The sequence below is a fragment of the Microtus oregoni genome, unplaced genomic scaffold (genome assembly GCF_018167655.1).
Source record: "Microtus oregoni isolate MIOR12 unplaced genomic scaffold, Mior012 000160F_ref0000428, whole genome shotgun sequence".
Lineage (NCBI taxonomy): Eukaryota > Metazoa > Chordata > Mammalia > Rodentia > Cricetidae > Microtus > Microtus oregoni.
Window position 1 is genome coordinate 588,243 of NW_024544815.1, and position 19,087 is coordinate 607,329.

General features: G+C 39.0%; 1 protein-coding gene across 1 annotated transcript in view; it reads left to right on the forward strand.

Moving 5' to 3' along the window:
* The first annotated feature begins 2,615 nt into the window (after positions 1–2,615).
* LOC121445125 (calcium-responsive transcription factor-like) overlaps positions 2,616–19,087 on the forward strand; it is a 30,137-nt gene continuing 13,665 nt past the window's right edge. The window contains exons 1-9 of the mRNA XM_041647133.1: positions 2,616–2,699; positions 4,357–4,459; positions 7,999–8,117; positions 9,299–9,505; positions 10,081–10,201; positions 11,241–11,370; positions 15,992–16,076; positions 17,409–17,598; positions 18,906–19,026. Coding sequence (XP_041503067.1) covers positions 8,043–8,117; positions 9,299–9,505; positions 10,081–10,201; positions 11,241–11,370; positions 15,992–16,076; positions 17,409–17,598; positions 18,906–19,026 — 929 coding nt within the window. The 5' untranslated portion in view covers positions 2,616–2,699; positions 4,357–4,459; positions 7,999–8,042. The remainder of the gene's footprint in view (positions 2,700–4,356; positions 4,460–7,998; positions 8,118–9,298; positions 9,506–10,080; positions 10,202–11,240; positions 11,371–15,991; positions 16,077–17,408; positions 17,599–18,905; positions 19,027–19,087) is intronic.

Genomic DNA, 19,087 nt, shown 5'->3' on the forward strand with positions numbered 1-19,087 from the left:
CAGGGTCTCAGTCTTTCTATGTAGTCAGGATGGATTTGAATTCACTGTGTTTTCCTAGATTGGCTTTGAACTTGAGATCCCCCTGCCCCTACTTCCTGAATACTAGAATTATATATGCCTGCTACCACACTTGACTGTTGTTTGTTTTGAACCTGAATCTAAAGTTCTGGAATTAGGGTTTTATGTGTTCCAGGCAAGCACTCTCCTCCTAGCTATATCGTAGCTCAAGTTATGGGTTCTTAGGAGAATTACCATAGTTCCCTTTTATTCATGGTTTTGTGTTCCCCAGTCTCAGTTACCTGCTGTCAATATTAAATGGAAGGCCTAGAAATAACTCATGAGTTTTAGATTGTATGTCTTTCTCAGTAAGTAACATAATGTCTTACACTGTGCTATCAGGGATATCATGTCCAGGGACAGTATCCACTCCACTGCCCACCTGTTGGTAATAATAACCTTTTTGGATATTAAGTCAGTAACAATTAATTAATTAATTAAGTCTGTGTTTCAGTAAGTGCAAAGGTGATGACAGTGGCAGCTCACATATGCCAAAGAGAAGTTTTAAAGTGTTCTACGTCAAATGATGGAATTTTTAATTTGGGAAGAAAAGCTGTAGGCTAGTTTAGTAACATCTACAATCAACAAGCTATTTCAGAGACCACATCATGGAAGTTTTACTAAAGTATATCGTTAAGACCTTCTCTCTCTCTCTCTCTCTCTCTCTCTCTCTCTCTCTCTCCTTAATTATAAAATCATTTGTTTGTGCTCGCTTTAGGGATCCTGGTTCCAGGTATTCTCATGGGCTCAGACTGTGCCCCCAAGGATAAGAGGGTGGGCACCACTGTGTTTGGCTTACCCTTAAACAGATAATAAAGTCACTTTGGAATCTGTGTAAAATTAAATTAAATTAAGCTCTCAAAGAGCAAGGAAATAAAAAGGTGTGTGTGTGTGTGTGTGTGTGTGTGTGTGCGCAGGTCAAGAGCTGTAGAAATCACAATTATAGGTAAAAGTGGTAAACATGATCCTTAACTTTTCTACTAGAAAGTAAAATGTTTAAGTTGGAGCTGCCTGCCTCTGCCTCTTCAATACTGAGATTAAAGACATGCACCATCACACCTGGTTTAGGTTATTAGTTTTAAAGGATATGTTTTCATCCAGAAAGGTTAGGGGAGCAATACAAGATTAATGGTGACAGTTTTCCAGGAAGTACACCTGAGAAATTACTCTTAAAGCCTTGGACACATAAACTTGCTGTTGATCAAAGTCGAAGATCCATATCCTAAGTAATAACATTTATAAAGAAACATCCGTGTCTGGACTAGTCTCCAGCCTTCTGCCATGCATTTAGCATGTGTAAACAGTCAAACAGCTGTTAGAAAGTGAAAACACAGAAGCCGTAAGTTTCTTACCAAACTTTATTTTTTTAAAAAATTCATTTTTAGTAGTTTGTATATGTATGTGCCTTGTTTGTAGTTTATAAACTTGAGTACAGACCCACAAGGCCAGAGGAAAGTGTGGCATCCCCATGTGGAGCCACTGCACATGGGTGTTGGGAACTGAACCTTGGTCCTCTGCAAAAGCAGTATGTGTTCTTAACTACTGAACAATCTCTCCAGCCTGGAAACCTATACTTTTGATACAGAATAAAATCCAGTTCTGTAAAGTGATAGGAACATCCTAGAAGGCCATTTCCCAGAAAAAGAAAAGCAAGCTCTCCAAAATTTACTAAAAATAGACTCCAGCCTGGCGGTGGTGGTGCATGCCTTTAATCCCAGCACTTGGGAGGCAGAGGCAGGCGGATCTCTGTGAGTTCGAGACCAGCCTGGTCTACAAGAGCTAGTTCCAGGACAGGCTCCAAAACCACAGAGAAACCCTGTCTCGAACCCCCCCCCCCAAAAAAAAATAAATAAAATAAATAAGTAAAAATAGACTCCATCATTTAAAAAACTAATGTATTTTTACTTAATGTCCAATGGTGTTTTTGTGTGTGTACATTTGTATGACACAAACATGAGCCACCATGTGGATACTAGGAATTGAACCCAGGGCCCCTGGAAGAGCAGCCAGTGCTCTTAACTGCTGAGCCATCTCTCTAACCCCCAAAGATTCTATCTTTAATGCTTCTTTCTGTTCCCTAGTCCTGGTACTTCATGCTTACAAGATACATTTGTCAGCTCTAGGATTGGAGGTTGTAGGTATAGAAACTTTATTTTCAGCTCGTGGCTTCCAAAGATGCTCTACTGGTAATTACTTTCATTGAGGTGAAAAAATATGTGGCTACAGAAATCTTTGTTTCAGTGATTATTATAGAATGTTGGGCCTAAAATAAATGTCTAATTGTAGATAAGGAAGCAGGACAAGGGTTAAGTTGCCTCTTCTAGGACATAAGTGGTGTCAGACTTTAGCTCTTTCAAATGAGCAGAATAATGTTCTACCATGTTAGCCTGTCAATAAACAAAACATATACCGTGAAATGTAGTAGTTTTATTTGTGTGTAGAAGAGTAAAATATACATTGACTATTATTTCCTTGCAGAGAGCATGCTACTGTGAAGACATAATTACAGTTTTCACATGAACAAAGCTAGCACTGTTGTAATTTAGTGCCCCAAAGGAAGACTGTCAATGCCTATAAAAGGACATTTCTGAGGCTAACAGAATGTAGGAATCCGAGCTTGAAACCTGAGCCACTGCCCGAAGGTAATAACTTTTTAAACTTTTTTTTGGTTTTTCGAGACAGGGTTTCTCTGTAGCTTTGGTGCCCGTCCTGGAACTAGCTCTTGTAGACCAGGTTGGCCTCGAACTCCCAGAGATCCGCCTGCCTCTGCCTCCCGAGTGCTGGGATTAAAGGCGTGCGCCACCACCGCAAGGCCTAAACTTTTTTTTTCAATTCATTAGTTGTCTTTTTGTTTTTTACATTTTTTTAAAAAAATATTTATTTATTTATTTATGTGTTATGTATACAATATTCTGTCTGTGTGTATGCCTACAGACCAGAAGAGGGCACCAGACCTCATTACAGATGATTGTGAGCCACCATGTGGTTGCTGGGAATTGAACTCAGGACCTTTGGAAGAGCAGGCAATGCTCTTAACCACTGAGCCATCTCTCCAGCCCGTTTTTTACATTTTTTATGTTTTAATAGTATAAATTACCAAATCCATCCACTGTTCCTGTCCCCTCCCTCCATTCCAACTTCTCACCCCCTGGTCACTCTCAACTTCATGTGCCTTTTTTTTTTTTTAACCCACTGAGTCATCTCAGTGCTGCCAGTGTGTACAGGGGTCATTAATGCGGGGCCATCTACTGGAGCCTGAGTAACCTCTCAAGGTCGAATCCCTGAGGAAAGTAATTGTGCCTCCTCTCACAGGAGCCGTCAGCTGCCAGCTATCCCCAGTTGGGGTGGAACTTCGTGACTCTCACTTCTTTCTGATCCTGTCTTATGTGTGCAGTCATAGCTGCTGTGAATTGATGTATCTGGCAGAGGGCTGGTATCTGGAATACACAAATGACTCAAAAAAATAAACACAAGAAAATAAACCCCAAACAATCCAATTAAACTGTCTCAGAGTGGAACTAAACAGAGCTCACAAGGGAAAAAAATTACTAAGATTTTTTTCTTTTTAATGTTCAACAAGCATCTTGAGCTATCAGGAGATTTTATATTACTCTCGTCAGAATGGTTAAAGTCAAACAAATGCTGGCAGAGATACATGAAAAGGAGAAAGATTATTTGTTTATCGATATTATTTGTCTGAAGTTAAAAATCATTGAAAAATGAGTGTCTATTGCTTAAAGATTAAAGAACACTCTTTGAGTCCTTTGAAACCTAATAGGTATAAGGAAGAGTTTTAGATGGATGAAGGGAGATATCAGCCTGTTTTATCAATATGCAGAAGCTGGAATAAGAATATCTGTTCTATCTGTGGTCACAGTGACCTTACTGTGGGCACCAGAAACTCTAAGTTGAAAATGGTTCCAAGGAATCAGCTAAGTGCTCTTAATTGTTTAGCTGTTTTTTTTTTTCAGCCCAATTTTAGAGATTTTAATATTTAAATTTTTTATTTATTTACTGACTTATTTAGTGTGATCATGCATGTATGTGCACACATGTGCATGCTTGTGCTTATTCAAGCACACACTACTGTGCACATGTGGAAGCCAGAGAACAACTTGCAGGACTTGGCTCTCTCCTTCCACCATCTGGGTTCCAGGACTCAAATATGAACCACGAGGCTTGGCAGCAAGCACCTTTACCAGCTATCTCCTAAGCCCAATCAGAGCAGAGTTTGTTCACTGTGATTATATTTGGGTGTTTTCCATTCATATGCATAATTATGGTTTACTTTTCATTTAGGTATGGTGAGACCAACAGACGAAGAGAAGATAATCTGTTATTCACAGTTCTCAAAAGGAGTGGGCATGCTGTACCCCAGAGAACCACACAGTGTGACCCCGAGGTTGGTGGCAGGAACACGTGGGTGCAGAAGACTGCAGAAGAACCTTGCTTGTGGTTTTTGAGAGAAAAAATGGGCAGAGAAGCCTAAGCAGACTAAGCTGGCTTGAGATCAGGAAGTTTGAACAAACTTATTGGACTATGGCTTGTATTGTATTGTATTGGTCTTAGGGAAGTTAAAGCTGGGTGTGCTGTCCCAGAGGGTCAGAGAGCCTATAATGAAGCTAGCTGTGGGAGCCTAGTATTTGGACTTGTTTGCATAGGGAGATTAGTTTTGCCAGAGCATCTTTTATATCTCTAGTCCTTCCCTGGTCAGTGAGATTCCAAAGATGCTGAAGGGTCATAACAAAAACTAGGAAACATGATTAATATAAAATTGAAATTAGTTTTAAATTTTCTTCCTTTGTGCTCTTTCCTTATAGAAGGAATTAGGAGCAGTCCCTCTTTAGTCTCGAAGAGCTGATGCAAGATTATAGTTGCTTGGTTTCTAAAAATGTCCTTATATAATGTCTTGCCTTGATACTCATTTTGTGGGAAGATTTTTCACTTCCAACGTTTTTAAACATGTATAGGACTGTTCAACCTTTATAGTTCTAGAATTTATTTTGGTAAGTTTTCTTTTTTTCTAGGAACTTCCCATCATGTCTTTGCCTTAATGTCGACTTTAGGTAGTCCCTTTTTTATTCCTGATATTAATTTGATTTGTGTTTTTTCCCTATTCTTTAAAAAATAATTATTAATTAATTAATTTGCTTTTTCGAGGCAGAGTTCCTCAATATAACAGATCTGACTGTCCTGGAACTTTATTTGTAAGTCAGGTTGGTCTCAAACTCACAAAAATCTGCCTTTCTTGCCTCCCTAGTGCTGGGATTAAAGGTGTACACCATCACCACCTGGCAAAAAAATGCTTATTTTTCAATTATATGTATATGGGTGTTTTGGCTACATCTGTACATGTATATTATGGTCATGCTTGGTGCCTATGGAGGTCAGAAGAGGGCGTTGCATCACCTGGAACTGGAGCTACAGTTTGTGAGCTGCCATGTGGGTGCTGGGAACTGAAGTAAGAGCCAAGTGCTCCTAACCATAGAGATCACCTGCCTCCACCTCTACCTCTTGAGTGCTGCGATTAAAGACGTGCACCACCATGTCTGGTTTCTCTCACTCTTTCTTGATGAGTGTTTTCTTTCCCTAGAGAACTACTTGTAATATTGATTTGTTATTGTCTTCACTGTTTATTTTAATAATATTTAGTATGAGTTTAATATATATTTCTTCTATGTTTACCATTTTTAACTTTATTCCTTAGATACTTACTGTTTCCTTTTTCAAAGATTTTTATTCATTGACAAAAATTGTATTTATTTATAAAGGGGAACATATTTGATATGTATACATGGTGTGGTTAAATCAAATGAATGAACATTTTCATGACTTTTACTCTCTCTCTCTCTCTCTCTCTCTCTGTGTGTGTGTGTGTGTGTGTGTGTGTGTGTGTGTGAGACAGATGGGGGGGAGAGAGAGAGAGAGAGAGGAGATATTCTGAAGACTGTTCCAAGAACTTTATGCATGCTAAGCAAGTGTTCTACCACTCACTGAGCCATGCCTCATCCCAATTACCAGTTTGGTTTTTTTGTTAATGGTATATCTTGGCTGGGCGGTGGTGGTGCATGCCTTTAATCCCAGCATTCGGGAGGTAGAGGCAGGTGAGTTTGAGGCCAGCCTGGATTGCAAAGCAAGTTCCAAGACAGCCAAGGCTATACAGAGAAACCCTGTCTCAAAAAAGAAAAAAGAAAAAAAAAACACAAAAGAATGGTATATCTTTTTTAAATTAATTTCATTTTTAATGCTCTCTCTCTCTCTCTCTCTCTATATATATATATATATATATATGTGTGTGTGTGTGTGTGTGTGTGTGTAAAACAACCATATATTTGTGTCAGGAACCCTTAGAGACCAAAGGCATCAGATTCCTTGGAGCTTGTGTTATAGATGGTTGTGGGCCACCCACTGTGGGTGCTGGGAGTCAAAATCAGGTCCTCTGGGAGAGCAGCCATCTCTCCAGTCCTTATCAGTCTTTTCGTTTTAGGGATATTTAAGGGGCCAGAGAGATGAATCAGCAGTTGCGAGCTCTGGCTGCTCTTCCAGAGGACCCAGATTCAGTTCTTAGCACTCACATGGCAGCTCACAACTTATAACTCCAGTTCCAGCACCCTCATAAGACATACATGCAGGCAAAACACCCATGCTCATGAAATAAAGGAGAGAATGCTTAATTAAGATCTACTCTCAACAGCTTTCAGGTATCCAACATTGTAGTCACTGTGAGATACGATAGCTCTTTTGAACTTGTCTATACTGAAATTCTGAGAGCCCCAACATTGCAGTTTTATTCGGTTGCACCTGTGGCCTAAGACTCTGATGTTTGTGCCGACTCACAGCCAGTACCTGTGACCTAAGACTCTGATGTTTATGCCGACTCATGGCCAGTACCTGTGACCTAAGACTCTGATGTTCATGCCAACTCATGGCCAGTACTTGTGACCTAAGACTCTGATGTTCATGCCGACTCACAGCCAGTACCTGTGACCTAAGACTCTGATGTTCATGCCAACTCATGGCCAGTACTTGTGACCTAAGACTCTGATGTTCATGCCGACTCACGGCCAGTACCTGTGACCTAAGACTCTGATGTTCATGCCGACTCACGGCCAGTACCTGTGACCTAAGACTCTGATGTTCATGCCGACTCATGGCCAGTACTTGAAGATCTGGATCTCTAATCATTCGGAGTAGTATTGGTTTTTATTGTTTGTTGTTTTCATTTTTGGTACAGGGTCACATATAACTGAATGTGGCCTTGAATTAATTATGTACTTGAGGCTGATCATGGACCTATCTGTCTCAGCTTCACAAATACTGAGATTATAGGTTTACACCACAATTTCTGGCTGGAATGGAGTTCTAAGTATATCTGTAAATCAAGTTTGCTTGGGGTTTTGTTTTTTTCTTGTTTTCATGTTTGATGACTTGATGTGAGGTAGTATGATGAAGTCTTGCTTTGGGATAATGGCTTTGCCAGTTTGGCTCCAGATTCTATCCAGTTTTTGTAAGTTACTAAGGGAAATTTCAAAATAATAGCAGTTGTATAGCGACACAAAGCCATTTATGAGTGCTTTCATTGCCATCTCCAGGCCGACCTTGTTTTATGTGTAACTCTGTCTGACTGTACTCCTTTCTCTCAGACTTTGAATGTGACATAACTTTATATCACAAATTCAGTTTTAATGAGCCAATATAGAGTGTAATTAAGAACAGAATGAGGGAACTATGTAATCCTAACATTTTTATTTGCCTTAAATATATTATGGTGCCTTGGCAAGTTAATTAATAAAAACAGTAATTTCTATCTATAGAATGGAAATTATTTTGCCTATATTGTGTAAGGTACCATGGTTATGGAAGACGAAAGATTTATTTGGGATTAACACCCCCATCAAAATGTTAGTACTACAGTTGATGACCAGATGTTTACCCTTTCAGCTGTTAACTAATAGGAGAAAAATGAGACTGAATATGAAGCCAGCATGGAACAGCAGCGTTTGTTAGGAGCCAGCTGTAGCGATGGGAAAGAGTCCGAAAGAGGAGCTCAGGAATCCGAGGTAGGGATTCAACTGCAAGGGTTTCTGGTCTTACAAAGAACACCATGCATTTAACAACTTTTCATGCTTGAAAATAGTCTTTTACTCAGTGATACAAGATTTTTAATACACCAAGGATGGTGGTACACACTTGTTTTCCAGGCATCCAAGAGGCACAGCTCAGGGCCAAGAGTTGAAGGTCAGGCCTGGGGTGCGTATTTGAGACTCTGTTTCAAAAAGGTTTTGATACATATCTCTCATATATTTAATTTTTAACATAGAATTTTTAAATAATGCTTAGATATAACCATAAAATTTTTGTACTCTCTCTATATATATTGAATTATATTTAATCATTTCCATATGTATCCCTGGGAAAATAAAAAGTTAAAACATGTGGAAGTCAATGCTTTCACTCAACACAGTGGTTCTCAACCTGAGGGTCATAGCCCTGTTTGGAATTGAGTGACCCTTTTGATAGGGGTCACCTAAGACCATCCAAAACCACAGATATTTATGATTCATAAAAATAGCTAAATTACAGTTACGATGTAGCAATGAAAATAATTTTATGGTTGGGGTTCACCATAACATGAGGAATAGTATTAAAGGGCCGCAGATTTGGGGAAGGTTGAGAACCTTAAGAAATACTTTGGGCTGCAATGTAGCTCAGTGGTAAATTGTTGCCTAGCATGTAGAAGGTCCTGTGTTCAATACCCATCACTAAGAATACCCAAACTCTGCAGGCATAGCGGTGCACATCTTTAATATCAGCACTCAGGAGGGTTTGAGGCCACACACGGTCTACATATCTCCAGAAGAGCCAGGATTATATAGTGAGACCCTGTCTAAAAACAAAACAAAATAAAAACTCTTGTAGTAAAATGAATAATGAACTGAAATATAAATGTCCTTCTATGTTTATTATCAGTCTTTTTAAAAACTGTAAAAATAGACCAAGTAGTGGTGGCACACTCCTTTAAACCTAGCACTAGGGAGGCAGAGACACTGAGTTTGAGGCCAGCCTGGTCCACAGAGCAAGTTCCATGGCCAGGGTGGTTACACAGAGAAAGCCTGTCTCAAAAAATCAAAAACAAAACAAAACAACAATGACAACAAGAAAACCTTTGTAAGAATATGGTATATTTTTCAAAGGCATTGTCATTTTTTAATTAAAAATTTATTTTTTGACTTTTCAAAAGCATATAACCTGTATGGACTCTGGGGATCCTTCCTTTGGACAGAATGAGCCCCCCACCATTTTGCCTGTTACTGCTGAAACAGATGATCCCCTCACATCACAGGATCTTCCAGAGACACTGACTGATACACAGGCCCTTTGTGCAGAGCAGTTCCATCTTTTAGACCCAAATGGGCAGCCTCTTCAATATGACCTCCACTCACAAATGGTGAGTATATTTTATAGCTAATGAGTGTTATGGTATTTAATAATATCTATTAATCATACTAAATGACCTTAGTTTCTTGATACTACTAGCTTATACTTTATATTGAAAATATTCTTTCTATGACTTTTTTTAAATATGGGTATTTTTGCTTTTAGGAGTGCAAAGACTACAAATAGTATTTAAAGCAGTCCTTCCTCTCGTGTCAGGCACACTGGTGTGGTCTATAGCTAGTGCTTAGATACTCAAGTTTGCTTGTAAGTTACTTTTTGTTTTTGGGGACAAGATTTTGTATAGCCTAACCTGTCTTTGCCCTCTCTGTGTTATTATTAAACTTCATGCATGTGCTATCATGATTAAGACCATAGGTGCTTAAGACCATAGGCGATAGTGAAACTGATTGATTTGAATCTTAGCTTCAACACTTGTCCACTATGGGACCTTTGGAGAAATTGGCAGACTCAGTGCTGTGTCTGTGGAGTGAAGTAATAAGGCCATCCTAGAAGTAGGTGTCCGCTTCAGTAACCTAGTAGCCCTGGTAAATCAGAATGGCATATCGTTTCTTTAATGTCTCCAAGACGATCACTACCAGCCCTTCAGAAAATAAACAGGTGCTTCATGTAATCCCACCTACCCAGACAGGAATGGCGCAGGTGACCATACCTCGGGAGCCGCTGGTGGATGCAACTAGTCCCCAAGGTGAGTCAGTATGGGATGGGAGCAGGCATTGACCGTGCTTTAAAGATTAGGGTGATAGTCTAGAAAATTTCCTATGGACATCCATATTAAAGTTCATCTCTTTAGGTAACATTGTGAATTAAGTAATTAGAAAACATTTTTTTTTACTTTTTTTTATTTTTATTTTTTTTTTAGTTTAGCCCTAATAAATCTTAAGTTCGTTTTTGAACTCCTGTCTAGGTTAACTGTCTATTTGATTTTGGAATTCTGTGAAGCTGGTTGACTCTTGCTTCCTCCCAAATAACCAGTGAGCATAAGATAAATTCTTCTTAATTATAGAAACAACAATGAAATTGCAACAATAGCACAAATATAGTACCTAGCGACAGGAGATTTTTATATTTGTATTTTATTGATTTTTTTGCTAGCTTTGTGACCCATTCTTTTTTTTAGTGTGTTATTTGACTCTTCTCCTCCTCCCCCATTCCTTTGTTTCACATTAAGAAGAGAATCAGGCTTCCATTCACCCATTTTTTTTGCCCGTTTGGTAGAATCCCTATTAATTTTTTCCTTCCCTTTGCAATATAGTTGAATCTCTTTTTGACGTCATTGCTACACTATTTTGTTGCTCTTTTATACATAGTTCTTTTTGACTTTATGATTTGTTGTCTTTATTAATAGTCATTAAAAGTTAAAACAAAAACATGATTTACAGGAACATTATAAACACAATGTATAAGTAAGTTTTTGTTTTTGTATTACATGTGAAACTCTTTAATATAACAATTATTTTGGCTATTTCAAAATCATAACTTAAATATAAGTATAAAAAGTTAACTACAAAATTTCATAGCCATGCAATTTAAATTGCATTTTAAAATTTTAAATAAAATGCAATTTAAAAGTAATTAAGTTTATCAGTGACAGTCTCAATAAATTATTTAAAGTTTTTTTAACTTCAGAACAAGTCTTCTTTTTCCTATTTAAGTGATTTAATTTTAGTTAAGTAATCGTCATAATGTTATTCAAGATACTGATGTTTCTTATTTTTGTTGTTAAGATGCCTCTGAAGAGAAACCCATTGACAGAAGCTTACCAACTGTAAGAGCAGATACTCTAGAAGCCAGTGCCAGTAACTGTATTCTTCATTCACAAGCATCCCTTGTGCTACCCAGAAAGTCAGGGACCAGGTGAATCATGGGAAAGAGGAGCTTGTCTTTGGGGTCACGATGGAAGTCTGTTTTTAAGTGATCATATCTAAAGCTGGCAGACAATAGAAAACATCAGAAGTTCACAGAGAGGAGGCATTCATCACATGTGTTTCCCTTTAGTTCACAGAGAGGAAGCGTTCACCACATGTGTCTCCCTTTATTTTAGTGCATCTTGGCAAGGACATATTCCTGTTTTTTTTTTTTTTTTTGAGAAATGTTAAATGCCAATAGTACATTTCAGAATAAAGACATTCATTCTAGTTCCTAAGATTTTTAAATGGTTTAACAGCGTTTATATAGATATAATTCCTATATGGTAAAGTGCAATTTTTTTTTTGATTTTTTTCAAGACAGGGTTTCTCTGTAGTTTTTTGGAGCCTGTCCTGGAACTAGCTCTTATAGACCAGGCTGGCCTTGAACTCACAGAGATCCGAATGCCTCTGCCTCCCAAGTGCTGGGATTAAAGGTGAGCGCCACCACTGCCCGGCTGCAATTTTTTTTATTAGCATTGTGTGTGTGTGTGTGTGTGTGTGTGTGTGTGTGTATGTTAGTTCTGGAAATTGAGCACAGGGTCTTTCTTGGGCATGCTAGGCAAATATTTTCCACACAGTTACAAAAACATAGCCTGTCTTTTGCTAAAATCTATTTGGTTTTATCTTTTTTCCTAAAAATAACATTTTTCATGATGATTCTAGGAAAATATTGATAATATCCCTATTAATTTTCTTCCTTCCGTTTGCAAAACTTCTTGTTTTTGGAATTTATTTTAATTCTATGTGTATGGGTATTTAGCCTGTATGTCTATGCACCATATGTGCAGTGCCCTTGGAGGCCAGAAGAGGGCATTAGGTCCCTGGGACTGGAGTTACAGTTGTTTTTAAATTTATTTTATGTGAATTGGTGTTTTGCCTACATGTATGTCTGTGAGGGGTGTTGGATCCCCTGGAACAGGAGTTATAGACAGTTGTGAGCTGCCATGTGGGTACTGGGAATAGAATCTGGGTCCCCTGGAAGAACAGTCAGAGCCCTTAACCACTGAACCACTTCTCCAGCCCCTCCCTTGAAGTATCGTTTTACGTGTTTATATTGCTTTAATTGTTCTATGAAAATATTTTGGCTGGGTGGTGGTTGTGCACACCTTTAATCCCAGCATTTGGGAGGGAGAGGCAGGTGGATCTCTGTGAGTTAGAGACCAGCCTAGTCTGGCTCCAAAGCTACAGAAAAACCCTGTCTCAAAAGAACAGAACAAAACAAAAACCAAACCAAAACAAAAAAGAAAGAAAGAAAACATGTGAACCATTTGTTTATATTTTTGTTTTTTTTCATCATGTCTAGGAATTTTTTCCTTCTTGATTTCTTCAATGACCCAGTCATCATTCAACAATGTATTGCTTAATCTCCATGAGTTTGTAAATTTTTTGAAGTTTCTATTGCTGTTAATTTCTGGCTTTATGCCAGGCAGTTGTAGCCCATACCTTCAATCCCAGCACTTGGGAAGCAGAGGCAGGAGGATCTCTGTGAGTTCAAGGCCAGCCTGGTCTACAGAGGGAGTTCTAGGAGAGCCGGGGCTACACAGAGAAAACTCTTTTTTTCAAAAACCAAAATATTGAATAATAATAATAACAATTCTGGATTTATTCATCATAATCAGCAAGAATACAGGATGTTGTTTCAACTTTCCTACATTTGTTGAGACTTGCTTTGTGTTTTAATGCATGAGCTATTTTAGAGACAGTTCCATGGGTTGTTGAGAAGAGCGTGTATCCTCCTTGTTTGGGCAGAATGTTTTGTAGCTGTCAGTTGGGCCCGTCAGTTAGTTTGGTCTGTAATGATGTTTAATTTCAGTGTTTCTTTATTCATTTTTTGTGCAGTTGAGTTGTCCAGTAGTGAGAATGGGGTATTGCGGTCACACACTATTACTGTTTGGTGGTTATCTGTGATTTAAAATCTTGTAGTATTTGTTTTACAAAAATACAAAAATGAGTCTGTATTTGGTGGACATGATGCTTTGAGAAAGGTCATCCATGGTTCATCTTTTCTAACACAGTGGTCCCCAGTAGTGTCCTTGTCTGTGGAGATCATAGGACTTTGCAGGAAGAAGTAGTCACTGGGGGCAGGTGTGGAGGGTTTGGAACCTTGCCCCACTTCCTGCTGTCTCTCTCTGCTTCCTGTGTGACTTCTCTGCCATGAGGGACTCTCTCTCTCTGGAACTGTAAGTCAAAGTAAACCCTGTCTTCTATCATTTGCTAAGGTGAGTATAGTTATCGCAGTGGGCATATAGACAAAGTCATACCCTGACCCATAATGCGCAGCACAGGCAAGATGATCTCTGTGGTGGCATGACTTGGGTGGACCTTTGGTACTAGCTAAACAGTCGTGGTGTTTCCAGGAATGAAATAAATAAGAAGCCTACTGTGTTTTTGTTTGATCTGTATAAGCAAACATATTCTCAGACTAATGAAAGTCTACATTGGATGGTGGCAAGAAGGAATCTCAGTCACTAAACCAGTTTTTAGATATGATTAAGTTTGCAGATACAAAACCCCTTGAATGAAAAGAAGAACAGATTCCCCTTAGGAAAGGACCTTGCTAAAATACCTAAGAATTTTGCTATTAGCCTTTCTCCTACATTTCCCCAGAGAGACTTCCCCTGTTTTTTTTTTTTTTTTTTTTTTTTTTTTTTTTTTTTTTTAACCAGGCTAAGTGTACACTGTGGAAGTAATTAGACCTTCCAGGGTCTTTTGGATACTGGTTCTGAATTGATACTGATTCTATTAAATCCCAAGAGCATTGTAGTCCTTCAGTTAAAGGAGGGGCTTCTGGAGGTCAAGTTGATTAATGGAGTTTTAGTGAAGTCTGTCTCACAGTAGAACCAGTGGGTCCCTGAACTCATCCTATGGCTATTTCCCCAGATCTAGAATGTATAATTGGGATGTAAGATAGACTTAGAAGTTGGCAGAATTCCTACAGCTCTTGACTCTGGCTAGCCCCACTGTTTTGCCTGTGCATGACCACCAACTCGACCACTCTTCTGCCAATATGGCTTTTTTTTTTGTTTTTTTTTTTTTGGTTTTTCGAGACAGGGTTTCTCTGTGGCTTTGGAGCCTGTCCTGGAACTAGCTTTGTAGACCAGGCTGGTCTCGAACTCACAGAGATCCACCTGCCTCTGCCTCCCAAGTGCTGGGATTAAAGGCGTGCACCACCACCGCCCGGCTTGCTTCTTTAAAGGAACACTTTACAAATACTTCACGGTTTTAGACGTACGTGTGTCCTTGATGATCTGGGCAGTTCCCTGGGTATTTTAAAAATGAACTCAAGATCTGAGCCTCTTGATTGACACGATTCTGTACGGTTTTCTGAATGAAGAGAGTGGCTTGGATGCACACCTTCCTAGACCTGGATGGAGGGAGGAGGGCCTTGGACTTCCCACAGCGCAGGGCACCCTGACTTCTCTTAGGACTGGAGAGAGAGGGGGAGGATGGGAGGAGGTGGAAATTTTTAATAAATAAATTAAAAAAAGAGAGTGGTGAACATTTTCATAGGTCACCTCTGGCCATATCTAAGAAGAGTTTATTGCTTTATCCTTTAGCCCCATCAGGAACTATAATGTAGATTATCAATAAAAAAGTTACTGTGGCAGGAGAGACTGCTCAGCAATTAAGAGGTCGTTGATATGATCCTTTGTGAAAAGGAAGAAATTGTTTCTAAAGGTTTTATAGAAAAAAAAAAGAGATTCCTAGAATAAACCAGAAAAACATAAATCAATGGCATGGAATACATCTAGCATTAAATACATGTACAGAAATTTTTGTTTGTTTTTAAAAAGGAGTCAGAGGCTGGAGAGATGGTTCTGTGCTTAAGAGTACCTGTTCTTGTAGAGGACCTAGGTATGGTTCCTATCACTCATACAGTGGGTTACAGTTCCCATAATTCCAGTTCCAGGGGATACAATGCCCACTCTGACCCCAGTCACATGTGGTGGTGTGTTAACTTACATGCAGGTTAACTATGAAGATACATAAAATATTTTTTTAAAGATGTGGGGAGATGGCTTAGTTAGTAAAGCATTCGGCACGAAGTACAAGGTTCTGTGTTCAAAACCAGGTGTAGTAGTTCTTGTCTGTGGCCTCTGGGAAGTGGGCCCAAAGGAAGACTGAGCCCTTGAGTTCACTAGCCAGCCAGTTTGCAGAGTTAGTGAGCTCCAGGTTTAGTGAGAAACCCAGTCTTAAACAAGGTGAGCCAGATGGTGTGGTGGTGGCGCACGCCTTTAATCCCAGCGCTTGGGAGGCAGAGGCAGGCGGATCTCTGTGAGTTCAAGTCCATACTGATCTACAGAGCAAGTTCCAGGACAGTCAGGGCTACACAGAGAGACCCTGTCTGAAAACAAAACAAACAAACAAAAAACCTGAAAAGTTAAGGGTGACTATGGAAAATATCTAATGTCAACCTCTGGTTTTGATATACATACGCACACATGTATATGCACATGTGTGCCCATATATTACAGTATCACACACACATTACGAAGTAAAGAAAAACAAAGCAGTTAAATGTTTTGTGTGTGCATGACTGTGTATTTACATCTACTCTTCTCTCCCAGACTGCTCGAGGAATCTTTGCCGTCTCCTCTGCAGCCACTTTCTTCTAACACACCTATATGGGCCTGCCATCTTAGGAGTTGTGAGGTGGGTTTCATTTACCTGGTTATGGCAACATTTCATCCCTGACTGAACATTTTTGCATACAAATAGTAAGTCGCTATCTGTCATATTCTGTATGCATTTATGCTTAATCTAAGCTCGCTTGTTGTTTCATTCTTTAAAGATAAAGGCTCTGGTAAAGCGGGAGTTTTGCCTATTGTGTGGTGCCTGCCTGTACTCCCAGCACTTGGGAGGTGGTGGCCGGAGAATCAAGAGTTTAGAATGTTCCTTGGCTACATGAGTTTGAGACCAGCTTGGGCTACATGAAGCCCTGTCCCTGAAATACAGACTGGAACAAGAGAAAAAGCGGCAGTCATATAAAGCTCTTCTGGCTCTACTCTCATTTCTTCTCTGTGGCTGACTTTCCTTGTTATCATTCCTTTCTACTTTTGCTTTGAATTACCTCCTGCCTCCCTCCCTCCCTCTTTCTCTCTCTGTTTTCATTTGTTTCTTTTTATAGTCTCACTATAACTTCCTCAAGATTTGCTTTTGACCTTGTCTTCACTTTATCTTTTGAAGGATTTTACCTATTTTGTTGACTTTCAACTATAAAATATTTTGTTTGTTTTATTTATTTATTTTTAAATATTTATTTAATTTTATTATGCATACAATATTCTGTCTGTGTGTATGTCTGCAGGCCAGAAGAGGGCACCAGACCTCATAACAGATGGTTGTGAGCCACCATGTGGTTGCCTGGAATTGAACTCATGACCTTTGGAAGAGCAGGCAATGCTCCTAACCGCTGAGCCACCTCTCCAGCCCCCTATAAAATATTTTGCAAACCTGTATCACCAGTTCTGTAATTCTTACTGTTGTCCCAGACCTTCAGCGTCTTTTTGGAAGTTTTATTTAGAGTTTACCTTATATTCACTGCAACCATATCAGTTCTGCTTCCTAAATTCTTTGCCTGTTCCATTAATAAACACCGTTTCCTTAGATATCCAGACTCAAAGTTTTAGACTGATTTCTTTGTTTCATTCAGATACTTAGCTGGCTTTTGTTGTTATTGTTTTGACTGTGTGTTTGTTGGAGATGATCTCACAATGTAGCCATAGCTGGCCTGATACTCACTATGCAGACAAAGCTAGCTTTAAACTTGTATTAGTTGATCTGGGGGTAGAATTTTAGATACCCAAGAGAATGGTATATTACATATTCTTCAAGCTTTCTTTTCTAACTTACATCTGTTTGACGATAGCACTTGAGTTCAGATCAGACCCCACTGGTTGTACAGGCCAGTGGTGAGGAAGTGAACTGATGCTGTTTTATGTTAGGAAACTGTCTTGTTAAACTAACTGTTCCCTCCCTTTACAGAAAATTGGAGACTCCTACCGTGGCTACTGTGTGAGTGAGACTGAATTGGAAAGCATCCTAACTTTTCACAAGCAGCAAACCCAGAGTGTCTGGGGCACACGCCAGTCTCCAAGCCCAGCCAAACCTGCCACGCGCTTGATGTGGAAGTCCCAGTATGTCCCCTATGACGGAATCCCGTTTGTCAATGCAGGTACTTCTCATCAGTTACTTATAGCTCCCCAGCAGCTGTGCTTTTTGTGAACATGTGATTTCTCTGTGACAGGATACATTTCATTTTGGTAGGTAAGAATTTAATTTTATTTGCTGGAAATGAATATTAAACTAAAAAGAAGACAGCAAATATAACTAATTTATGTCATAAAATTAGTTTTACTCTATGACACTGAATAAATAATACTTCATAAATAGAACTTTCAATTGCAAGTAGATCTATAGACAACATTACCTAATCAAAAGCAATTCTTTATAGTCTCACTAACAAAAATAAATCATCTCTCAGATAGATAGATGATAGATATATGGACAGACATATAAAATTTCATTGTTTAGAACAGATTCTACAGCCAGATAAGTTCCAGAAGCTTTGTTTTTTGAGGTTTTTAGGCTTCAGATTTACTCATAAAGAATTGATGTGCTAGGGGGAGAAGAGTGGGGGTGGGAAATGGGAGGCAGGGAGGAGGCGGAAATTTTTAATTAAAAAAAAAAGAGGAAAGAATTGATGTGCTGTGGGGGTTGGGGGGGGCTGGAGAGAAGGCTCAGAGAGAGGTTAAGAGCACTGGCTGTTCTTCCAGAGGTCCTGAGTTCAATTCCCAGCAACTACGTGGTGGCTCACAACCATCTGTAATGAGATCTGGTGCCCTCTTCTGGTGTGTAGGCAGAACACTGTATACATAATAAAAGATAAATTAAAAAAAGAATTAATGTGCTGATTTTTACTTCTGTTGACAATGTTATAAACTTCTCTACATGCAATCCCTGGCTTAGTATTTCCAGACTTTAAAAAAATATCCATGTTAGGCCGGGCATAGTGGCATATACCTTTAATCCCAGCATTCAGAAGGCAGAGATAGGAATATCTCTGAGTTTGAGGCCAGTCTGATTTATGTAGTAAGTTCCAGGACGACCAAGGCTATATATAAACAAAACAAAACAAACAAACAAAAAACTCATTCAGAAGTACTGGGCACAACTTTATAATCCAGCACTCAGGGAAGCAGAGGTAGAAGGCTCTGTAGGAGTTCAAAGCCAGCCAAGGCTACTTAGTGGACCCTGTATCAAAAAAGAAAAAGAAAATTATGGGAATTTTCATATGTATCAAAAATAGAGGTAAGAATATAAAAACTGTCTGCATTTTTAGTAAGAAATACTGATGTTTTGCTCCATAAGATTATGTAATTAATACTATAGATTTTGAAATTGCCACAACCAAGTTGTTAAAGATCTGCCTAGAATATATGAGCACCTAAATTACTGTCATTGGTTGGTTTTGGGCTACAGGTAGTCGAGCTGTGGTAATGGAGTGTCAGTATGGACCAAGGAGAAAAGGTTTCCAGTTACAGAGACTCAGTGAACAAGGAAGCAGGTCTTGTCATCTCTACAGAGCTACGTGCCCAGCCAGGTAAGCTATTTTATCTTACTTTATGTTTTTACATTGAAGTTTTAATTTTGAATAGCAAATA